The sequence below is a fragment of the Helicoverpa zea genome, chromosome 12 (assembly GCF_022581195.2).
Source record: "Helicoverpa zea isolate HzStark_Cry1AcR chromosome 12, ilHelZeax1.1, whole genome shotgun sequence".
In the NCBI taxonomy this organism is placed as follows: Eukaryota; Metazoa; Arthropoda; class Insecta; order Lepidoptera; family Noctuidae; genus Helicoverpa; species Helicoverpa zea.
In genome coordinates this window covers 10681160-10699720 of record NC_061463.1, presented here as the reverse complement: position 1 = coordinate 10699720, position 18561 = coordinate 10681160, and the positions used below count along the sequence as shown (strand labels likewise).

General features: G+C 35.2%; 2 protein-coding genes across 2 annotated transcripts in view; one reads left to right on the top strand and one right to left on the bottom strand.

The window, feature by feature from the left end:
- LOC124635406 overlaps window positions 1-18561 on the bottom strand; it is a 75728-nt gene that overhangs the window by 36518 nt on the left and 20649 nt on the right. The window lies entirely within an intron of this gene.
- Window positions 13825-16528, top strand: LOC124635405 (keratin-associated protein 10-4-like). The gene is made up of 2 exons (XM_047171290.1): window positions 13825-13951; window positions 14149-16528. Exon 2 carries the CDS (start codon window positions 14157-14159, stop codon window positions 16239-16241), a length of 2085 nt encoding a protein of 694 aa, XP_047027246.1. The 5' UTR covers window positions 13825-13951; window positions 14149-14156; the 3' UTR covers window positions 16242-16528.

Here is an 18561-nt window from a genome sequence, read left to right as displayed (position 1 = left end):
TGATCATGACCAAAAAAATCATTTACCAGTGAACTAACGAGGCGTTCGGATTCTTTGGAACATCTGTCAACGTTTTTTGGTATTATAAACAATGGTCGGGCGGGTCCAATGAAGGCGTATAAGGGTGGCAACAGTAACATTCTTCATCTCCCACTCACCCGCATTTTGGCGCGCTACTTTCTTAGGAGATTTTCCGTTGTGGCACCTCCGCTAGTCACTATATTCTCCATGTTTAAAACGCTCAGGGTCCCGTTGGCTAGATAAAAAACGCAAATACTTCATTATAAGACACCAGGAAATGCTTATTTGAGTAATTTTCACCTCTGCTTGACGAACTTAATTAGTTCGCATAATTGGCTTATGCGTGCGCGCAGCTGTAGCAGTGATTAAGTTTTTAATTCATTATCATGATATATGTTGATATGGACAGGACTTTTTACCTCTGTTTATCTTCAGGAATTGAGTAAGATGCAAAATTATGTAAAAGTAAAATTATGTGTAAGTTTATTGATTGGTAGGTACATATAAGAACAAATGGTCTACCATTTTTGATGCCATTGCATTTCCTTCGGCAAGAGGCTAAGATAAGATCCTACTCTTTTACCACGTCATCTATACCTTTCTAACGTTTAACAGTGGAAATATTTGCTTCAAAGAAAACTTGCAATACCACATCATCATCCTCCAAGCCTTTTTCCCAACTATGTTGGGGTCGGCTTCCAGTCTAACCGGATTCAGCTGAGTACCAGTGTTTTACGAGGCGCGACTGCCTATCTGACCTCCTCAACCCAGTTACCCGGGCAACCCAATACCCCTTGGTTAGACTGATGTCAGACTTACTGGCTTCTGACTACCCGTAACGACTGTCAAAGATGTTCAATGACAGCCAAAAGACCAGTAGGTATATTAACAAAACGCATGACCGGTTCCATTGAAGAGTTCTCTGCATAAATATGAACGCACAATATTGTGTAATATAAGCCGGTCGAAACGGAGTGGATGCGCCAGCGACGCGTGAACGTCGCAGTTCGCACTAGACGCGTAATTTGAATTATAGCCTGTACGATGTATTATAGTGCAACAATATTTGGACAAATACTGTGTATATAAACAGCTGTAATCTTGTATGAGCTACTAACTGTTCCCGATGGTTCCATGGGTTTCCCTATGGAACTAATGTTAGGCACAGGAGATGTGACGAAACGGGCTATTTCCAACTTTGTGGACGGAGTTGGCAATATACAGAGATAAGTAAAAGGAAAAAAAGGGGACTTTAACTTTTTGGGATACAATAAACAGAAATAAGAACAATGAAAAGTAATATGGCTGTGAGAGAAGGGAAAACGTTTAGCTACCCACATGTACTTATATTTGTTCTTTTGCTCAACCTAAAATTGTTTGTCCAATTTTTGTTTGACAGAACAATATGTCATAGGGAAAACCATAAGTAGAATTTGCCTGATGTTAGTTTGTCTGTGTTACAAGGTCTTGAAGGTCTCTACAATGAATCTGTATGTTTGTGGCTGACACAAATCGAACCGAGCACTGACACAATTTAAACACAACAACGTAGGTTTATTTTAAGTTAAGCAGATTTTTGAAATAGCAGTGCTTACCACGGCAATTCTAAGCCCCTTTAACATACTGCACCATTATTCTGCGTACGCGTATAGAAGCATATTATCAGTTCATTCGTTTGGTGTATTGTTTCGCACTTTCCCTCACAATGTGGCATTCTTTATACTTACTGATGATTTTCCGATGTTTTGTAACACAATAACATTGATTCTATCAGTTTCCATGATGATGGGGTTCTCATGCGTGTGTATTTAAGTTGGAAATTTTTTGAGTAATTTGGCAAAAGTTGAATGAAAGAGAAAAGTTCTGTTGAAGGTTAGGTTATGTAGCTACTGTAGCTAGAAATGGTCTTGAAGTTCCTGATATTAATTAGATAATAATTTGTTTGGGGAATTCTATGCTTTTCGAATATTGCGGAATAATTGCTAAGATTTTTCAAAATCGACAATAATTAACATCTTGACGGAAAAACGAGACTATTTATTTATTTGCTGGACAGCCTTTCAATTTTTCTTATAATATTTAAGTAATTTACACTCATACATAATGTACTTATTTACGTACACTTTAAGGCTAAAGAAACCATGTTTTTCTTATACAAATAACGGCACACATCTCACACACGACAAATAGCGACAAGGCACAGTGTTCCCACACAATAATTAGTCAAATTACGTAATAATTACATAACAAGCACACATACAAACATACGAACAAATTACATGCATTTTTCAACGACACGTAACTGAGTGACATATGTCCTTAGAGTATTGAACCAACTGGAGCTGACAGGAGCACATCTCTATTGGAAAAAGTCTGCGCGGGCGCGATGCAACGCACAGCGATAGCTGTTATAATCATTTTTGATCACGCAAGCACATGATAAAATTGTCTAACTGATTATGTATCATACTCTTGACGCAAAATACGAGTATTGATGAACATATTGTCAGAATCGACCGTCATGTAGGAATCGAATTACCTACATCTAAATTAAATGTCATGTCTATGACTCTTCCATATTCGGTTGGTTTGACAGATTCGTCTCGCGCAAGTTTGCGAAGTTTTAAACGATTTTATATAAAGAATTCTTAAACGCGATGCCTTTGCTGCGGTCTCGATTCTGATGGATGTATGTTCACCATTTATTCTTCGTATATTTATTGGCAAGGGGGAAGACAGTGCAATAGCGTCTCCAGTTAGTTGAACACTCTAAGTACCCAAGTGACATACGTCATTCTGTTTAAACAATAGTATTACGAGAACGGAGCGTTTGAATGAACGAAAGAATGAATGGCTGAAGTTTTGAACGTGACTTGTAAGGTCTTTTCAAATGTTTGTCTACTTGTGTTTATGTTGTAATGTTTGAAGATGTCGCGAACAGCAAAAAGTTTGTGGAATTTTTGTTATGCAAATGTTTGTTTTGTTTAGGTAATAGAAACTTTGGCACTATCGACCCGCTGTTATTTCATCATCATCAGCCTTTTTATCGTCCCACTGGGCTGGGCTGGGCACAGGGGTCTTCTCACACAGTTATCCCAATTTTAATCGAGATTGGTAGAGCCAATTTAGTCTTCCTCTTCCATTCTTCTCTGTTTGACATCAGTCTTTTCCTACCATATTTTCGATATTTGTATATTCTTATTTAAACGTTATCTAATTGTGGCCAATAGTGGCGGAGAGGTTTTGAGTTAAAAAACGACAATATTGATGTTTTCGATTTGCAAGACTGGAGAAATGGTCATGCAATTATCTATAGATAGATACTATAGGTATCGCAAATTTTGATTCGTCCTAGAACCCTTAACTTTCATGCTTTTACTGAGAAGAATGGACAAATGAATATCGAATTGCGGAGATGGTAATAGGCTACCTTTCTTACGCGTACAGCCAGTAATTTCAAGTCAAAATTAATTTCACAGTAACCTTTAACATTCAATTTGAACCCATTTTGATCGTTAAACTCAGCACGCCGTTTGACCCGTCAAATTGCCCGTAATGGCCGCTAAACGGTCACTGTATGGTCGTGAGTCGTGAGTGCGTACAGGCAAACACAATGGTCAACACTTTCACTCATGTCGGTTTTGTTAATACGTACAGTGGAGAAGAAAGGTCGCGAAGGATTTTTGCACGTCGACTTTTTTTTTTGTGTAAGAAAAATTGCGAAGGATTTCAGCACACTTATTTTTATTGTACTTATAAGAAATCGTATTGAAGAACAAAGTTTAATTCTACCAGTAGATTTTTTTTTCCAAATTTTTTAATTGTCTAATTTTGCAACCATCATGTGTTAATTAATTAATAGTAAGAAAATTTGTAAATGCCAAGATTTTTTAATTCACCTTGCGAATATTATATTTTTGTAGTAGGTAAATTATCATACTGAGCATTACTTATACTAAAACAATTCCCCAGATTTATAAAAAATCGCACCATTTTTTTAGAAGTCTTTCAATGTAGGTCAATTTTAAATGGCTCAATTTTATTTTTATGATTTATTATTGTATTACATCTTCAAGCCGATGAATTGCGAATGTTATGTACGCCATTATTGTCACATGCATCAGGCCATAAACTAAAAAAGTAGTTTAAGTTATCGAATGTTAAATGTTTGTGATGTGGCAGTACTTTTTTAAAATAAATAAATAAATAGGTCATATTTTTGTTTTAATTTTTTAAACTGTCATAATAACGATGCAAAACTAGAATATTATTGTTCATGTAAAAAAAGTTATGTTATCTATTTTTAGAGCTAAAACAACATTCCTACATTAGAATATCTAAATCGGGCACTGTAATATGTCAGTGTAATAGTCTAATCCCGTACTTTAGCGATTATTTGCAATAGATTACCCGGAGTTATGCAAAGCCGACTGGTACAAACATTATGAGAGATTTCCATAAAAGGAGGTACTAGCATGCTCTTAAGTCATACAGTTTCGAAAATATAGATGCTATCTATGTATATCATCTTTTTTGATATGTAATTGAATAGTAGATCGATTTTAAATGGATAATTATGTCGTTTAGATTATGAATTGTTATTTTTTTTATGTAATGTTTAATTCATACAAGTACTTATTGTATTTATAACATTTTGAATACGAGTTTTTTTCTACTACAAATACTAAACGATGTTTCGTTTTTTTACTGAAAGAAAACCTACCTACCTATTCAGGTATTGTTGATATAACATTATCTGTAAGTCTCACATAATTTTAAACTAACATCCTTAACATTTCTTTTCTAGATTGGCTCACTTTCAAAATGCGGAAATGTACGCTTTATTTGTACTATCCAGTAAAAAAATCACACAATTAAAAAGATCCCCTTTTTTGACCTTTTAAAAAATATTTTATTATATAGTAGACAAACTGAATATAACATGTGCAGAACAATAAGGCCTTGTCATGTCGGCTGACGAGGCGCCATATTTGGAAGGTTGTAAATGACATCACGGCGTCTGACGTCTGTCTGACATATATATATCTTCAAACTGGTCGCCACACACTTGAGATTCATGTTTTTTCAAGTGTCTCCTTTTGTGTCGGTTTCATCGGCATTTGTGCGAGATAGCGATATTTAAAAAAATTGAATATTTATTTTTTAAAAGATACGTATATGTAAAAAAATCATGCTCTGTATTGTACTGTAACTGTTTGTGTGTAACACTGTAACAAATTGATATTTTTTATTTTATTATATTTAGGTACTCTACTACTTTTCACCATCTATTTTTAGTATATTTTTTTGTAGTTTTTTTATATTTTTCAGAACTAAAGATGCTCACTTAGTGCTTACTCATTAAAAAAAAGTATGAAAAGTTTACAAGAATTTCATACTTTTCCTTACACAAGAGAAAACATTACTATATAAAACAAATAATAAACCTTAAAAAAATCCTTACACTTTTCTCACCACCAGTACACAGACAATCTCGTTCGCAACATGTAGTCTACTTTCGATTTTCAAACTACAACCTCGCGATACCATATCGCATTACCATAACTATACGGTTTGCGTTTTGGGTTACAGCATAGGGAACGGTATGCGCGAACGTGAAATTATGCGTTACGGTAACAAATTGTAATTAGGGTATAGCTAGGAATTTTAGGTTTGGTAGTACTTTGTTTTTAATCTGATTGTTCTATGGTCTTTGGTATTGTGTGGTGAAGTCAATAAGGCAATGTGTAGAGGTCGGATTCGATTTCCGAGTCGGGTCAAATGTGTAGGTTTTTACTAAACCTCCTAGTTTCTGTTATTTGACAGTTTTAAATCCTTATACTCAGGTTGTTACGTTAAATTATTGTTGTCGCTAACTGCTACTTTGGTATCCGCCATTGTCACTATTACATGAAAATAAGATCATAGTCAAGTCTACGTCATCTGAATTGAGCGTTGGCTAAAGGTCATACGCGATTTTTAAACGAAGTAGAACATAGAAAGCTAACTAATAATAGAAAAAAAAAAACCTATGTGTTATTGAACACTTTCCTTACCCAGGTATCATTAATGTTAGATAATATTCTAGATATACTTAGGTATCCTACTAACGTATAGGTAATATCTAGGTACTCAAACCTACTAGTTGCAATATCAAGATGCTTGCACTTAAGTGTTTTGATTACATGATTCGATCAAACCTGACACCTTGTCCAACCCGTCTTGTGAAGGCGTTAAATTACTATTTCATATAAATGTTAATACCTCTATTGAAGTTAACTAGCTTCCGCCAGTGGTTTCACCCGTGTCCCGTGGGAACTTCTTCGTGAATTAGGATTAAAAGAAGCCTTTCTTGATAACACTGAAATAAAAAAGTCAAATTCAAAGTAGGCTGAAAATCAGCACTTTTTGAAAGTCAATTTTAAGCCAGCCGGCCCTTCACTACTTCCTATGTGTCTTAGCCGGAAAGAAGAATTGGTGGAACAAACTTCTCAGTAACGTTAGTAAATGGCAATAGTTTTTTTTTTAATCAGGCCTGTAGCTCCTAAAATTAGCGTGTACAAACTTTCCAGTTTTATAATATAAGTGTAGATTTTGAAGCAAGCTATAATGTTTAATACCTTCAAATATAATAAAAGATGGACGAATAGAACCAATCAATTTTTGAACAAACTCAGAATTAGTTGAAGATCGAAGCCGCGGGCATGACCAATATTAAGATGTATCAGTCCACTCAAAGATATTAATATTTGCTTTAATGGAACTATTAACTTTGCCATCTCTTTGAGCGATTGCTTTTTTCTCGATAATCTTATCGATAAACTATTTTGTTTGTCATTTGTGTGAATGAGTGGGATGATTTGCATATAACTATGTAATATGTTTCATAATGGACCAACTTATAGAGAGAATAACTATTAGCTAGCTTATCCCCGCGGTTTTGTCCGCGCCCCGTTTTAACTACCTTACTGTGTAAAGTCTGGAGTTTTTCTGGCTATCCGACACTGAAAAGATGTTCCAAATCGGCGCAGTGCTTTCTGAAATTACGCAGTTTTACTGGGATAACTGACATTGAAAATATGTTCCAATCAGTGCAGTACTTTCTGAGATTACGGTGTTTAACTAAACAAAATATATTCGGTATACTGTTGAATATATTCTCACCGATTGTTGGTAGTGTATCGAATTATTCATTCTTCACACTACGAACTAAGAAAAACCCAGTAGTTAAGTGTCAACAGTTTAATTTCCTAATTCCCACAGGTGTGGAAAGGCCTAGTTTGTAGTTTCCCAACGTGCGTGGAAAACTTAGACATTTTCCTGTGAACGCAGCGACTTGTAAACTCTTGTGAAAGGCTTTGAAATCTTTGTAAGACTGGTACTTTGATTGGCTTTGTAATTATTGCGTAATATAGTGTTTTATGAAGACTTATGTCTTATGTTCTGTGATGGGTAATTTTTATAAGTCAATGGCTACTTGAATTGCATTTTTTTGTCCATAGGCATAGATTTCGTGGGCTGCGGGATTGTTCGAAAGAGTTACGACGGTTTTAGTCAGTAGGAGTCTGACACTCCCTCGCCGCTGCTAACCCACAGCGTGAGAGGTCATTTGATGGTTTTTGGTGTCGTTAAACAAAAGGCATAGATTTCTTAATAGTTACTTGCCATAAATATTTTATAGTTTATAAAGTCAAGAAAGTAAAATTTTCCGCCGGTTCTGATTTCAACTGAGCCAATTTTGTTGGGTTTACAGCTTATACATAGAACCCAAAGAATATTTTGCATGTCATAGGTGTAAGTAAGTTCCTAGAATACATAAGGAAAATGAAGGTATTAGGTACTTCCTCAAAATTATTTGCGTTTGCTATAAACTATAATATTATAACTGGCGAAAGTGATTTATCGCTTTATATAAATGTATGCTATGCGTTAATATCGGTAGGCCGATCATACGTGATTTCTATATTTTTATACGGTAATAAATTTTACTGGAGAAGGAAATAAGTCACAACTAATTTCGCGAACAAAACCATTCTCCTCAATCCTTACTTTCCAAATTATACTTCAATGTTTTAAATTTTATCAATGTACCTTAAAAAGTAATACAGATATTTTTGTTGGGAAGCTTTTTTTTGAAAGAGAAAAGGAAGAAAAGACAGAAAAAATATCTATTCACAAAGGACGCAAATGAAAAAAAAAAACGAATAACGAAACAAACATCATATATACAGAAAAACACTGCGTTTGCCTCACCTTGCGAAAAAGGAATGTATTTAAAAATTTTGTAAATATGGCTGGGGCACTGCCGTGCCCTCAGATATTTGTTTAATTTACAAATATATATAAAAATGAATTGTTGTTCGTTAGTCTGATTGCATTTGCTTACTGCATTGATTTGTCTTTTTTGGTTTTAAAATGTTTGTAGAGGTCCAGGGTAGGTTTAAACGATACGAAGTTCTCGGTATAAGCTAGTTTACAAATAAAGTTTGAATAATACTCAAAAAACCTTCAAATCTTCTCAAAAACATCCTGAGACTTGGTCCCCTAACCACGGCGACAGAAGTGGGTCGGATCCGTGACGGGGACGCCTCGCCATCTTACTTTCATCGAATGACCTCACGCCGTGACCCTAGTACCAGACCTCTAGCATTACGACACAGGGTAAATACTTGGGAATCTTCAGAATAGATGCTTTTGTTTTATTTAATGTTTTGGATTTATTTGTGGTAATTAGCCTAAGGTATAAGGTACCTATATAAAATTATCATTGTGTATCTTATATGAATATACGAAGAAATGAGTCTTCATCCGCGATTTCAATAATTGTGTTAGGGTCCATTTGTGTAATGTAGGACCCTATCTTATATGAAGCGATTGGAATACTACAACGTATGAAAAAGGAATTAAAACTTGATTAATATCTGACGCTATATCCTGTATCTTTAGATACTACAATACTTCTTATGATTTAAAATCTTACCACCTGGCAATCGTGACGAAGTTGCTTTGGAAATTACCTGAAAAATAAACAGGGAAATATTAGTATAGTCAAATATTGTTATCACATTATCAGAACACAAACTACGTAATAAAAGGTTAGGTACAACACAAAAGTAGTAAACACTTTCCGATCTATAAAACCAAGATATAATTAATCTATTAGGTATGATATCAATATCGCATGAAATCAATGTCCGAATAAATTCATTGTTTCCGAAAGTGTACCTATAGTCGTTTAGACTTCTTTTGAGTACATTTCTATAGCGTAGGTATACCTATACGGGGATAATCGTCGGTAAAGTGTCACCATTTAATTTACATTAAAAGTGACTCAAAAGGGTGCCAATCGGGATTTCCGCCCCACGTTTGCTTTCCAAAAATCCAGGAACTTAGTGTCAACTATTATGGTACAGATTTATTTACTATACAAAGATACAGCTATAAAATTCTATTAAATATAAACAATAGAAGCCGTGTCATCTCCATAAACAAAGCTAAACATATTAATTTCAAATTGCATTGAGGATGACACAAGTATGCACTGATGAATGACTTAGGTGACGTCACCTGTAGGAGTCTGAAGGTCAGAAGTTAAGGTCTTATTGTTTATGAAGATATTGTCTATTGAACTGGATATTGTGTGAAGATCAATGTTATGACAGCTGTTTATTGGTTACCTTGGATTGTTATGTGTATGTAGACTGGTAAAATAGATAATTCTTGGTTTGGTGTGGGCTGCAGTCTACAGGGTAATTTTTCAGGTATCAGGGATAGGCACCATTGTAATATACCTGAGTCTACTTCTTTCTTTTTTAATGTTATTTTCTTTATCGCCAGATCTTCGAAACGACTCTATGGATGACGACTATCTTTGGATTTCTCTTAAAATAATTTAAAAAAACTGCAATTTCGTATTTGCAATTTTTTTTTTGTAAATGCTACATATGCAAGTGTGTTAAGAACAATTCCCCAACAACGATTTTTTATCTTGTTCCTGTCCTTTTAGTGCGTTTATTAAGATTTTTTATGCACGCTGGCTTTTGTATAAATAATAAATAATATCTTTACGTAATATCCTTATGTGGCATAAACATAATCGTATTTACGCCGTAAAACTGAACATCAAATAGGTAAATATGTACGTAACTTATAAAATTAACAAGGCAATAAATTCAATGATCGGTAGGTATTACTAAGATGTCGCAACGCAACTTCGCTTCCGGACATTTTATTATAAGACCAATAAGGAAGGTGAAAAACAAGTTTTATATACTTAGCTATGATTCATTTTGTCGCCAGGCATACCTGTTATGGTAGAAACTTGGATATTAGGGAACCAGTCAAACATGTGCTAAATTGCAATAAATGTATGGAAAAGTACACAAAGCTAAGGTATTAGGTATGTTCGATAAATAAGGTACGTACCTATTTACTCATAACAAGATTTATGAAAAGGCACATATAGCTAGGTTATTCGTTTTTGATAAATAAGCATAAGGAAAAAAAATATGTAACTATTTTCGCTCGGAACTTCGTTTGCGACCCTAAATTGTTTGCTAGAGTGAGTAGATCAGAAGAAACACTTGTGCGCCACACACCTATGGAATCTCAACACGTCATATAATTCGAAGAGACATAGTAAAGAAATAAAATAAATAAAAGATGCGGAAATCTATAGCTCTTACATAAGATTATATCGTAATCTGTTGGTCATTAGCTGGTGACACAAATACTTTCAAAGCTCTGGTTTGCTTTGATGATTGGCACACTGGTCGTGGACATTTTAGTATATTTGTAACACTAATACTCCCACATAGCCATTATTAATTCTTACTAATATAAATGCAAATGCGGGTCTGGTCGACTACTTATTTGATTGTTAAAACCGTTGAACCCATTTAAATGGAGAAAAGAGTAGCCTATAGATAGAGGTAGGTCATTTTTTACCCGACTGCCAAAGAAGGAGGGTAATGTTTTTCGAGTGTATGTAAGTATGTAAGTATGTATGTATGTCTGTTCCTTTGTGACCTCCTGTAGCCTAAACGGCTTGATGGATTTTGATGTATGAGGTATCGTTAGATTTGTCTTGATTACGGGAGTGTCATAGGATACATTTTATCCTAAAAGTCCCACGGGATATTTTTTCTAAATTTCCCTTTAAAAAAATATGTATGCGGTATCATTAGATTCATTTCAATCACGGGAGTAATTAATATAGGATACGTTTTTTCTCAAAATTCCCACGGGAACATGTTAATTCTGCGTCAACGCAAAGCAACTCATGCGTTTGCAAGCAAAAAGATAGGGCGTGGCCTGGCATGCGGCGCGCGGCGCGGTGCGGAGGGGGATATGCTCGAGTATACAGCCCGAATGCGGGCACACGCATAAGGTAAAGTAAGGTAAAGTAAGGTACATAGTCTTCTACATCTACAACATTTTCGTTAAATAAAAACAGCTAAAAAGTTATAAATAAAAGAATTATTATTAAAAAAACAAAATACCCGACTGCACACTAAAAAAAGAGTAAAACAAGCCCCACAATAATATTGATCAATCAAATGCTAAAAACTAATTATGTAATACCGTTTAAACAATACCTATATTAAAATACACTACAATATGTGTTCGTAATCGATAGTTAAATAAACAGAAACTTATTTTGAATACAAATTTACTGAATATAATTTATAAATATTGATGGAAAGCATCGCAGGCGGGGACCACCTTGACCGCCACCAACGAAAATTCTGCTAAATGGTGCACAACCGAAATGACTATAAATAAGCCTCTGTTGGTCCCCGCCTGCGATGCTTTCCATCAATATTTATAAATTATATTCAGTAAATTTGTATTCAAAATAAGTTTCTGTTTATTTAACTATCGATTACGAACACATATTGTAGTGTATTTTAATATAGGTATTGTTTAAACGGTATTACATAATTAGTTTTTAGCATTTGATTGATCAATATTATTGTGGGGCTTGTTTTACTCTTTTTTTAGTGTGCAGTCGGGTATTTTGTTTTTTTAATAATAATTACCCTTATGTGGGGCGTAGTTCCTTCGGGAAACATACGAAATAGGGAGAATAGTATAATAAGAGGACAAATAGCTTTTACTTACCTCTTTTTTTATGTATTTAATTTCGTAAATAGAAAGAAAGAAAGAAAATAAATTTTATTGCGCAACAATAGACGCATACACACACTTAAAATTAGGCACATCATACAGAAATAATAATAGAAGGGAAAAAATATGCGTCTTAAAGCGTGCAATACGGCCCTCGTAATTTCGTAAATAGAGCTTAGAATACGGTAACATTTGGCAGAGTTAAAGTTTATTAGAAAAAATTGCTGAAAGACTGCACATATTTTAGTTCCAAATCCAGTATCGATTTATTTATTTATTTTACTTTCAACACAAAATGCATTTAGAAACCTACTTTCTTTAATTCCAAGTGAAAACACCAGAGATCCCAGTCAATGCGTAAATGACTAACAAATAAATATCCATACGGATTGCAAGCTGCGTTCTCGTTGCGTCATGCACTTCACTGTGCAAATAAATTGCAGCCACGCTCAGTACTTTCTCCTTAAAGCCTAATTTCTCTTGTAACTGTTACTTGAGCTGCATTTTGTTGAGTTTTTCTAATGCATGTGTTAAATGTAGTTAGTTAATTATTGTTAGTATATGACACTTTCTAGGGTTAATGGTAATGCTATGCTTTTAAATTCCATAGACATAAATTTATTTCTGACAGATAGTAAGTGAAGCTTGAAAACTGCTAAGTTGTATTTAGGATAACAATGCGGAGACCTAAATATCGACTGCCTAAATTGATGTAAAAATATCCTTACTAATATTGTATACGCGGAAATAACTCTGTGAAAACTAGTGAACCAATATAAATGGAATTTTATACAGATAGTCTAGAGCCTAAGAAACGACAAGCTATATTTCATACTCGTGCAAGAAGTAGAAGTTCCACCATGACGGGCCTAAGATTATGTCATTCAACCAAGAGATATTCGAAATAAACCTCAAATAACCGAAGCTAATCCACATTCAGTAACGGGGTCCGTATTTGGACCTCAAGGCGATTGGGTTCATCGCCCACGTGCAAATATATTTGCAATCAGCCTGTGATGAAAACATACAGACCATTCCGGTAACTGGTCCAAGGTAAAGTGGGGGTTTATAGCTTTTATTATATTAAATGGTAAAGGAAATATTATATTTGTATAGAAGAAGTCTTTCTCCGGTTGGATTGATGTCCCATCGGACTATGAGAGTGATGGAGACGGATTGTACCTGTGTCGTTCCAAATGCTTGTGCAATATAATGTATCCTGAAAGTAGCCGCCGTGACCGATATGGGACACATTTAAACGTAATAGATTTACAATTATATTATACTAAATCCTTTAAAAGAATCTTAAATGTACTCTAATCTTTTGGTGAAAACTGCATGACAATTCGTGTAGCACTTTTTGAATATATCGCTAAAAATATACACTGCTATGCTACAGGACTTTGTTTAATTAACACCATTAGCATTTTGTGGTAGATTTGGTTACAATAACAAATAAAATATGTATTTCTAAGCCTTCCTTTACTAGCAAAAAAACACATAAGCAGTAACAAAAATATTCCATACTCCAAGAAGAAAGTACTAGAACCCTAAAGGCTGTTCCACACGGCACTGTAGGCTGAAGTATGGTGAGTCACGATTTGCACCCGTTGTGCGTACGGCACTTATCATTTTGCACACGAGTTCGTCACAAAATACACTATATATTGTGCGGTTACGCTCTTATCAGTATTAATTGTTCGTTCGTATCAATTAGACGAGTGGAAGTTGATAACAGTGCTACTTGCTTTGTCATTGTTTATTTTCGTCGTGTTTTTGAGTGATTATCCTGAAAAGAAAGGTACGTTTGAGTTTTCTTTTGGCTATGGTTTTGGATTGTGTGTTGTTTATAGGACAGTTATCATATGTTTTTGTGTTATGTACCTACCATAAAAATAACAATGTTACAATTATAACGTTGTTATCCACAGAGGAAAACTAACTTTGGAAATAATTTGGATGGCCCAGATATTTAATTGTTTTTTTTATTAATTTCAGAACCAACCATGCCGTGCTGCAAAGTATCAGTCAAGAAAACCCTGGTCTGCTCCATGAGCGAGTGCATCTGCATCCCAACTGAGGGCAAACAATATGTCTGCCTGAGCAAAGATGTTGACGGTAATATCGTACCCTGCTTCGACTGCAAGGCCGTCGTAATGGAAGGGAATGAATTTAAATGTGTCGACGAATCCTGCATCTGTCTTCCCACTAACGGGAAGAACTGCCTCTGTGTTTGCAAGGACGAAGACGATATCATCAAGTCTTGCGACGACTGTCCTTGTATCAACGCTGAAGAATGCAAGGAAACTTTCAAAAGATGCAACAAACCAGGATGCGTCTGCTTCCCAACTAATGGGAAGTCTTGCATCTGTGTTTGCAAGAAGAATGGCAAGATAGTCCTTTGCGAGTGTAATGGGGCCGGAACTTGTGGCAATTCTACGTGCGTCTGCGTTTCTACTGAAGGAGCCAACTGTATCTGTGTTTGCTGTGACGTAAAAGGCAATATAAAGGTCTGCAAAGACTGTACTTGTGAAGGCAAGAAGAAAGATTCACTAGTTTGCAACAAGGAGGGCTGTGTCTGCATTATAACGGATGGAAAGGCTACCATTTGTGTCTGCAAGAATGATGCAGGCAAAATTGTATGTTGTGATGAGTGCATGTGTGATGAATCTGGCAAATGTGGTAAGCCAGAGTGTGTTTGTATTCCAACTAATGGAGCAAAGTGTGTATGTGTCTGCTGTGACGAGAAAGGCTCCATTAAAATCTGCAAGGACTGTACTTGCGATGCCAATAAGTCTGAGGCACCGAAATGTAGCAAGGCCGAATGCGTCTGCATTCTAACTTTTAGTAAATCTTGCATCTGCGTTTGCAAGAATAAGGACGGTAAGATTGTCCGTTGTGGTGATTGCAAGTGTGATGACTTAAGCAAATGTGACAAGGCTGGATGTGTTTGTATTAAAACTGATGGAGCCAAGTGTGTTTGCGTCTGCTGTGACGAGAAAGGCTCCATCAAAATCTGCAAGGATTGTACTTGCGATGCCAACAAGCCCGAAGCCCCAAAATGTAGCAAGACTGTATGCGTATGCATCCTAACTGAAGGTAAATCTTGCATCTGTGTTTGCAAGAATGAAGAAGGTAAGATTGTCCGTTGTGGTGACTGCAACTGTGATGATTCTGGCAAATGTGACAAGTCTGGATGTGTTTGTATTTCAACTGAAGGAGCTAAGTGTGTCTGCGTTTGCTGTGATGAGAAAGGCACCATTAAAGTCTGCAAGGACTGTACTTGCGATGCCAATAAGTCTGAGGCATTGAAATGTAGCAAGGCTAAATGCGTATGCATCCTTACTGATGGTAAATCTTGCATCTGTGTTTGCAAGAATAAGGAAGGCGAGATTATCCGTTGTGATGACTGCAAGTGTGATGATTCTGGTAAATGTGACAAGGCTGGATGTGTTTGCATCCCTACTGATGGAGCCAAGTGTGTTTGCGTTTGCTGTGATGAGAAAGGCTCCATTAAAGTCTGCAAGGATTGTACATGCGATGCCAATAAGTCTGAAGCCCCGAAATGCAGCAAGGCTGAATGCGTTTGCATTCTAACTGACGGTAAGTCTTGCATCTGCGTTTGCAAGAATAAGGAAGGCAAGATAGTTCGTTGTGCTGACTGCAAGTGTGATGATTCTGGCAAATGTGACAAACCAGGATGTGTCTGCATCCCCACTGATGGAGCTAAATGTGTCTGCGTTTGCTGTGATAAGAAAGGCTCCATCAAACTCTGTAAGGATTGTACTTGCGATGCCAATAATCCCGTAGCAGCTAAATGTAGCAAGGCTGACTGCGTTTGCATTTTGACTGAGGGTAAGTCTTGCATCTGTGTCTGCAAGAATGATGCAGGCAAGATTGTCCGTTGTGTTGACTGCAAGTGTGATGATTCTGGCAAATGTGACAAGGCTTTATGTGTTTGTATTAAAACTGATGGAGCTAAGTGTGTCTGTGTCTGCTGTGACGAGAATGGCTCCATTAAAGTCTGCAAGGACTGTTCTTGCGAAGTCAAAGAGTCTACTGTAACTGATGCTAAGAAATGCTGCGCCTAAATTCTATAACTATATTGTATTCTACGTACTGGACTTCTACATTATATAACAAATGTATAATTATATAGAATAGGTATGCTTAATATTTTTTTTATCACTATAATCTTTTTAATCACATGTTTATTGTTGTTATGGGCTTATGTTTATTCTATTGAAATAGGTGAAATGATAAATAGATATGTAAGTATTAAGATATGATGTTTTTGGATTATTTTAATTCGGGCTTGGTGTATTTACTTCTTATATTGCTTTGAAATGTATTGTGTGTTTATTGGAAATAAATAATATTGTCGTTTTCTTTAACAAAGTCTACTAAGTACATCTTTAATGAGATTTTTGTGGCAGTTGGTATCCATGTAGGAGTATTGTGGGCTACGTAGTAAAAATAAAGCTTTGAAATCAATAGTTAGTCTTCTCTGGCTCACAAAAAACCTTCGCAACTCCACGCTTGCACGAATTACGTACTAATATTAGTTTCTCAACAACAAAAACAAGTCCAAACAATCGTCAGTTAAAACTGACAGTAACACAATTTAGATGACACTTGATAGGAATCCATTACTGACAGTGACGTCATGACAGTTGACGTAAACGGTTGAGCTGTCAAAATGACTGACATGGCGGCCGCTGCGAACCACATGGGTGGTATTTTAATATTCAGTGTGCGTTTTGTTTTGATGTTCAATTATTTTTAATGTTTACTATTGTTATTTTTAGACCCTAGGTAATTATTCGTTAATAAAGGCATGTTTGATAAGAAGACGTTTTGTTATTTCTTTTAGTCAGGTATATTAAATCGTTTTCTTGGTCACTCTTGAATAGTACCTACTCATGCATATTTTGTTTTGTAAATCAAAAGGAAAAGTGAAAGTAACTTATTATTATTATTATGAAAGGATAATTTAGGTTGCTGAAACTGCACAAGTAAGATTTATTCAACTTGATTCGCCAACTTCTGACAGTTGTATTTAGGTAGGATTAAGAGACGAAAGTGTTTGTATATAAATTAGTTTGTCTAGATAACCATCGTAGCCTTAATAAGTGATTGTAGATTAAACCAGTTGTTGGTAATTATAATAAGTACTTACACAATTTAAATTCTTAGGATTTTCGTAACAATTCATTTACCTACATTATTAAGTCGATAAATACAAATTATGCTAGTTTTCATATAAATGTTAGTTTAATAGCTATGTATAATCGAACTTGCGTCATATGTATAAAAAGCTGTCATTCCAATACATACCTTGATGTGGACTTTATTGAGGAAAACTAAAACTAAACGTGTTTATGTCTACTTTGTAATAGTAAATCATAAGAATTTGTGATTATATCAAGGATATGAGTAATCTAAGCTGACAAAACTTATGGAGCTTACCAGGAATTCGTAGAGGTACTTACAGACTTGTACCGAAATATAGTCAGAATTTGACTATTAGAGTCTTTTAAGCATACAACTTAACCAGGAAATGTAGCTTTTATTTTATGAACGAAATATACACAGGTAAAGACTCAGGATTATTATTATGTAGGTAACTTTCGAAAAAAGAATAACTCGGAATATGGCTTCATACTTCGTACTGTGAAAAAAAAGTAAAAATCGGCTCGTAAACCTTTTTGGGAAGTCAGTGTAAATAACGATTTTTCTCTACAACTTGTTTTTCTTATTCAGATGAGCCTACAACTATAGAACCACTAAAAACTTATAGCATAAAGCACCAAAAAAAATCTAAAACCTCATTTCTAAAATCTTTTAAACCAACAAAACTTAAGACAGTTCCTTAAAACGACATCAACTATGGCATACCATAGTGTTCTATGGGTAAAGTTAATTTGAACCGCCATGGTCCACTTCACAAGTGTGCCGACAGTGGTAACCGAAATAGTTAAACTTGAACTACAGACGAGTTAAAAGGCCGTGACACTAACTAAGATTTCGTTGAAACTATGTGTATTTTGGGAAAAGAATGAAACGAATTGTGTTGTAAATTGTTTAAATGAATATGATATGAACTATAAATTGTACTTTAATAATAAGTAAAGTAAGTAGCTATATTAATTTTTTGGGTAACTGAAAGACATTTACGGAGTTGGATTCCCAGGGCAGGAAAACCGCCCGTAACAGGCGTTTTTTATGGGTATTGCAAAGCCCTAACTAAAAAACTTCTTACATAGTAGGCATGTTTAGTGGATAGAAAAGGCTAGCTTATTATTTTATTTTTATAACATTTTCTCTATATACTGGAAGTTTCTGGACTTATTTCAAAGCTTATACCTAATAATAATGCAAAGAAGCATGTCTGAAACATTTGGACTTTTA

What these genes read in the sequence shown, in the direction of transcription:
- LOC124635405 (XM_047171290.1), top strand. Translation starts at nt 14,157, where the DNA reads ATGCCGTGCTGCAAAGTATCAGTCAAGAAAACCCTGGTCTGCTCCATG.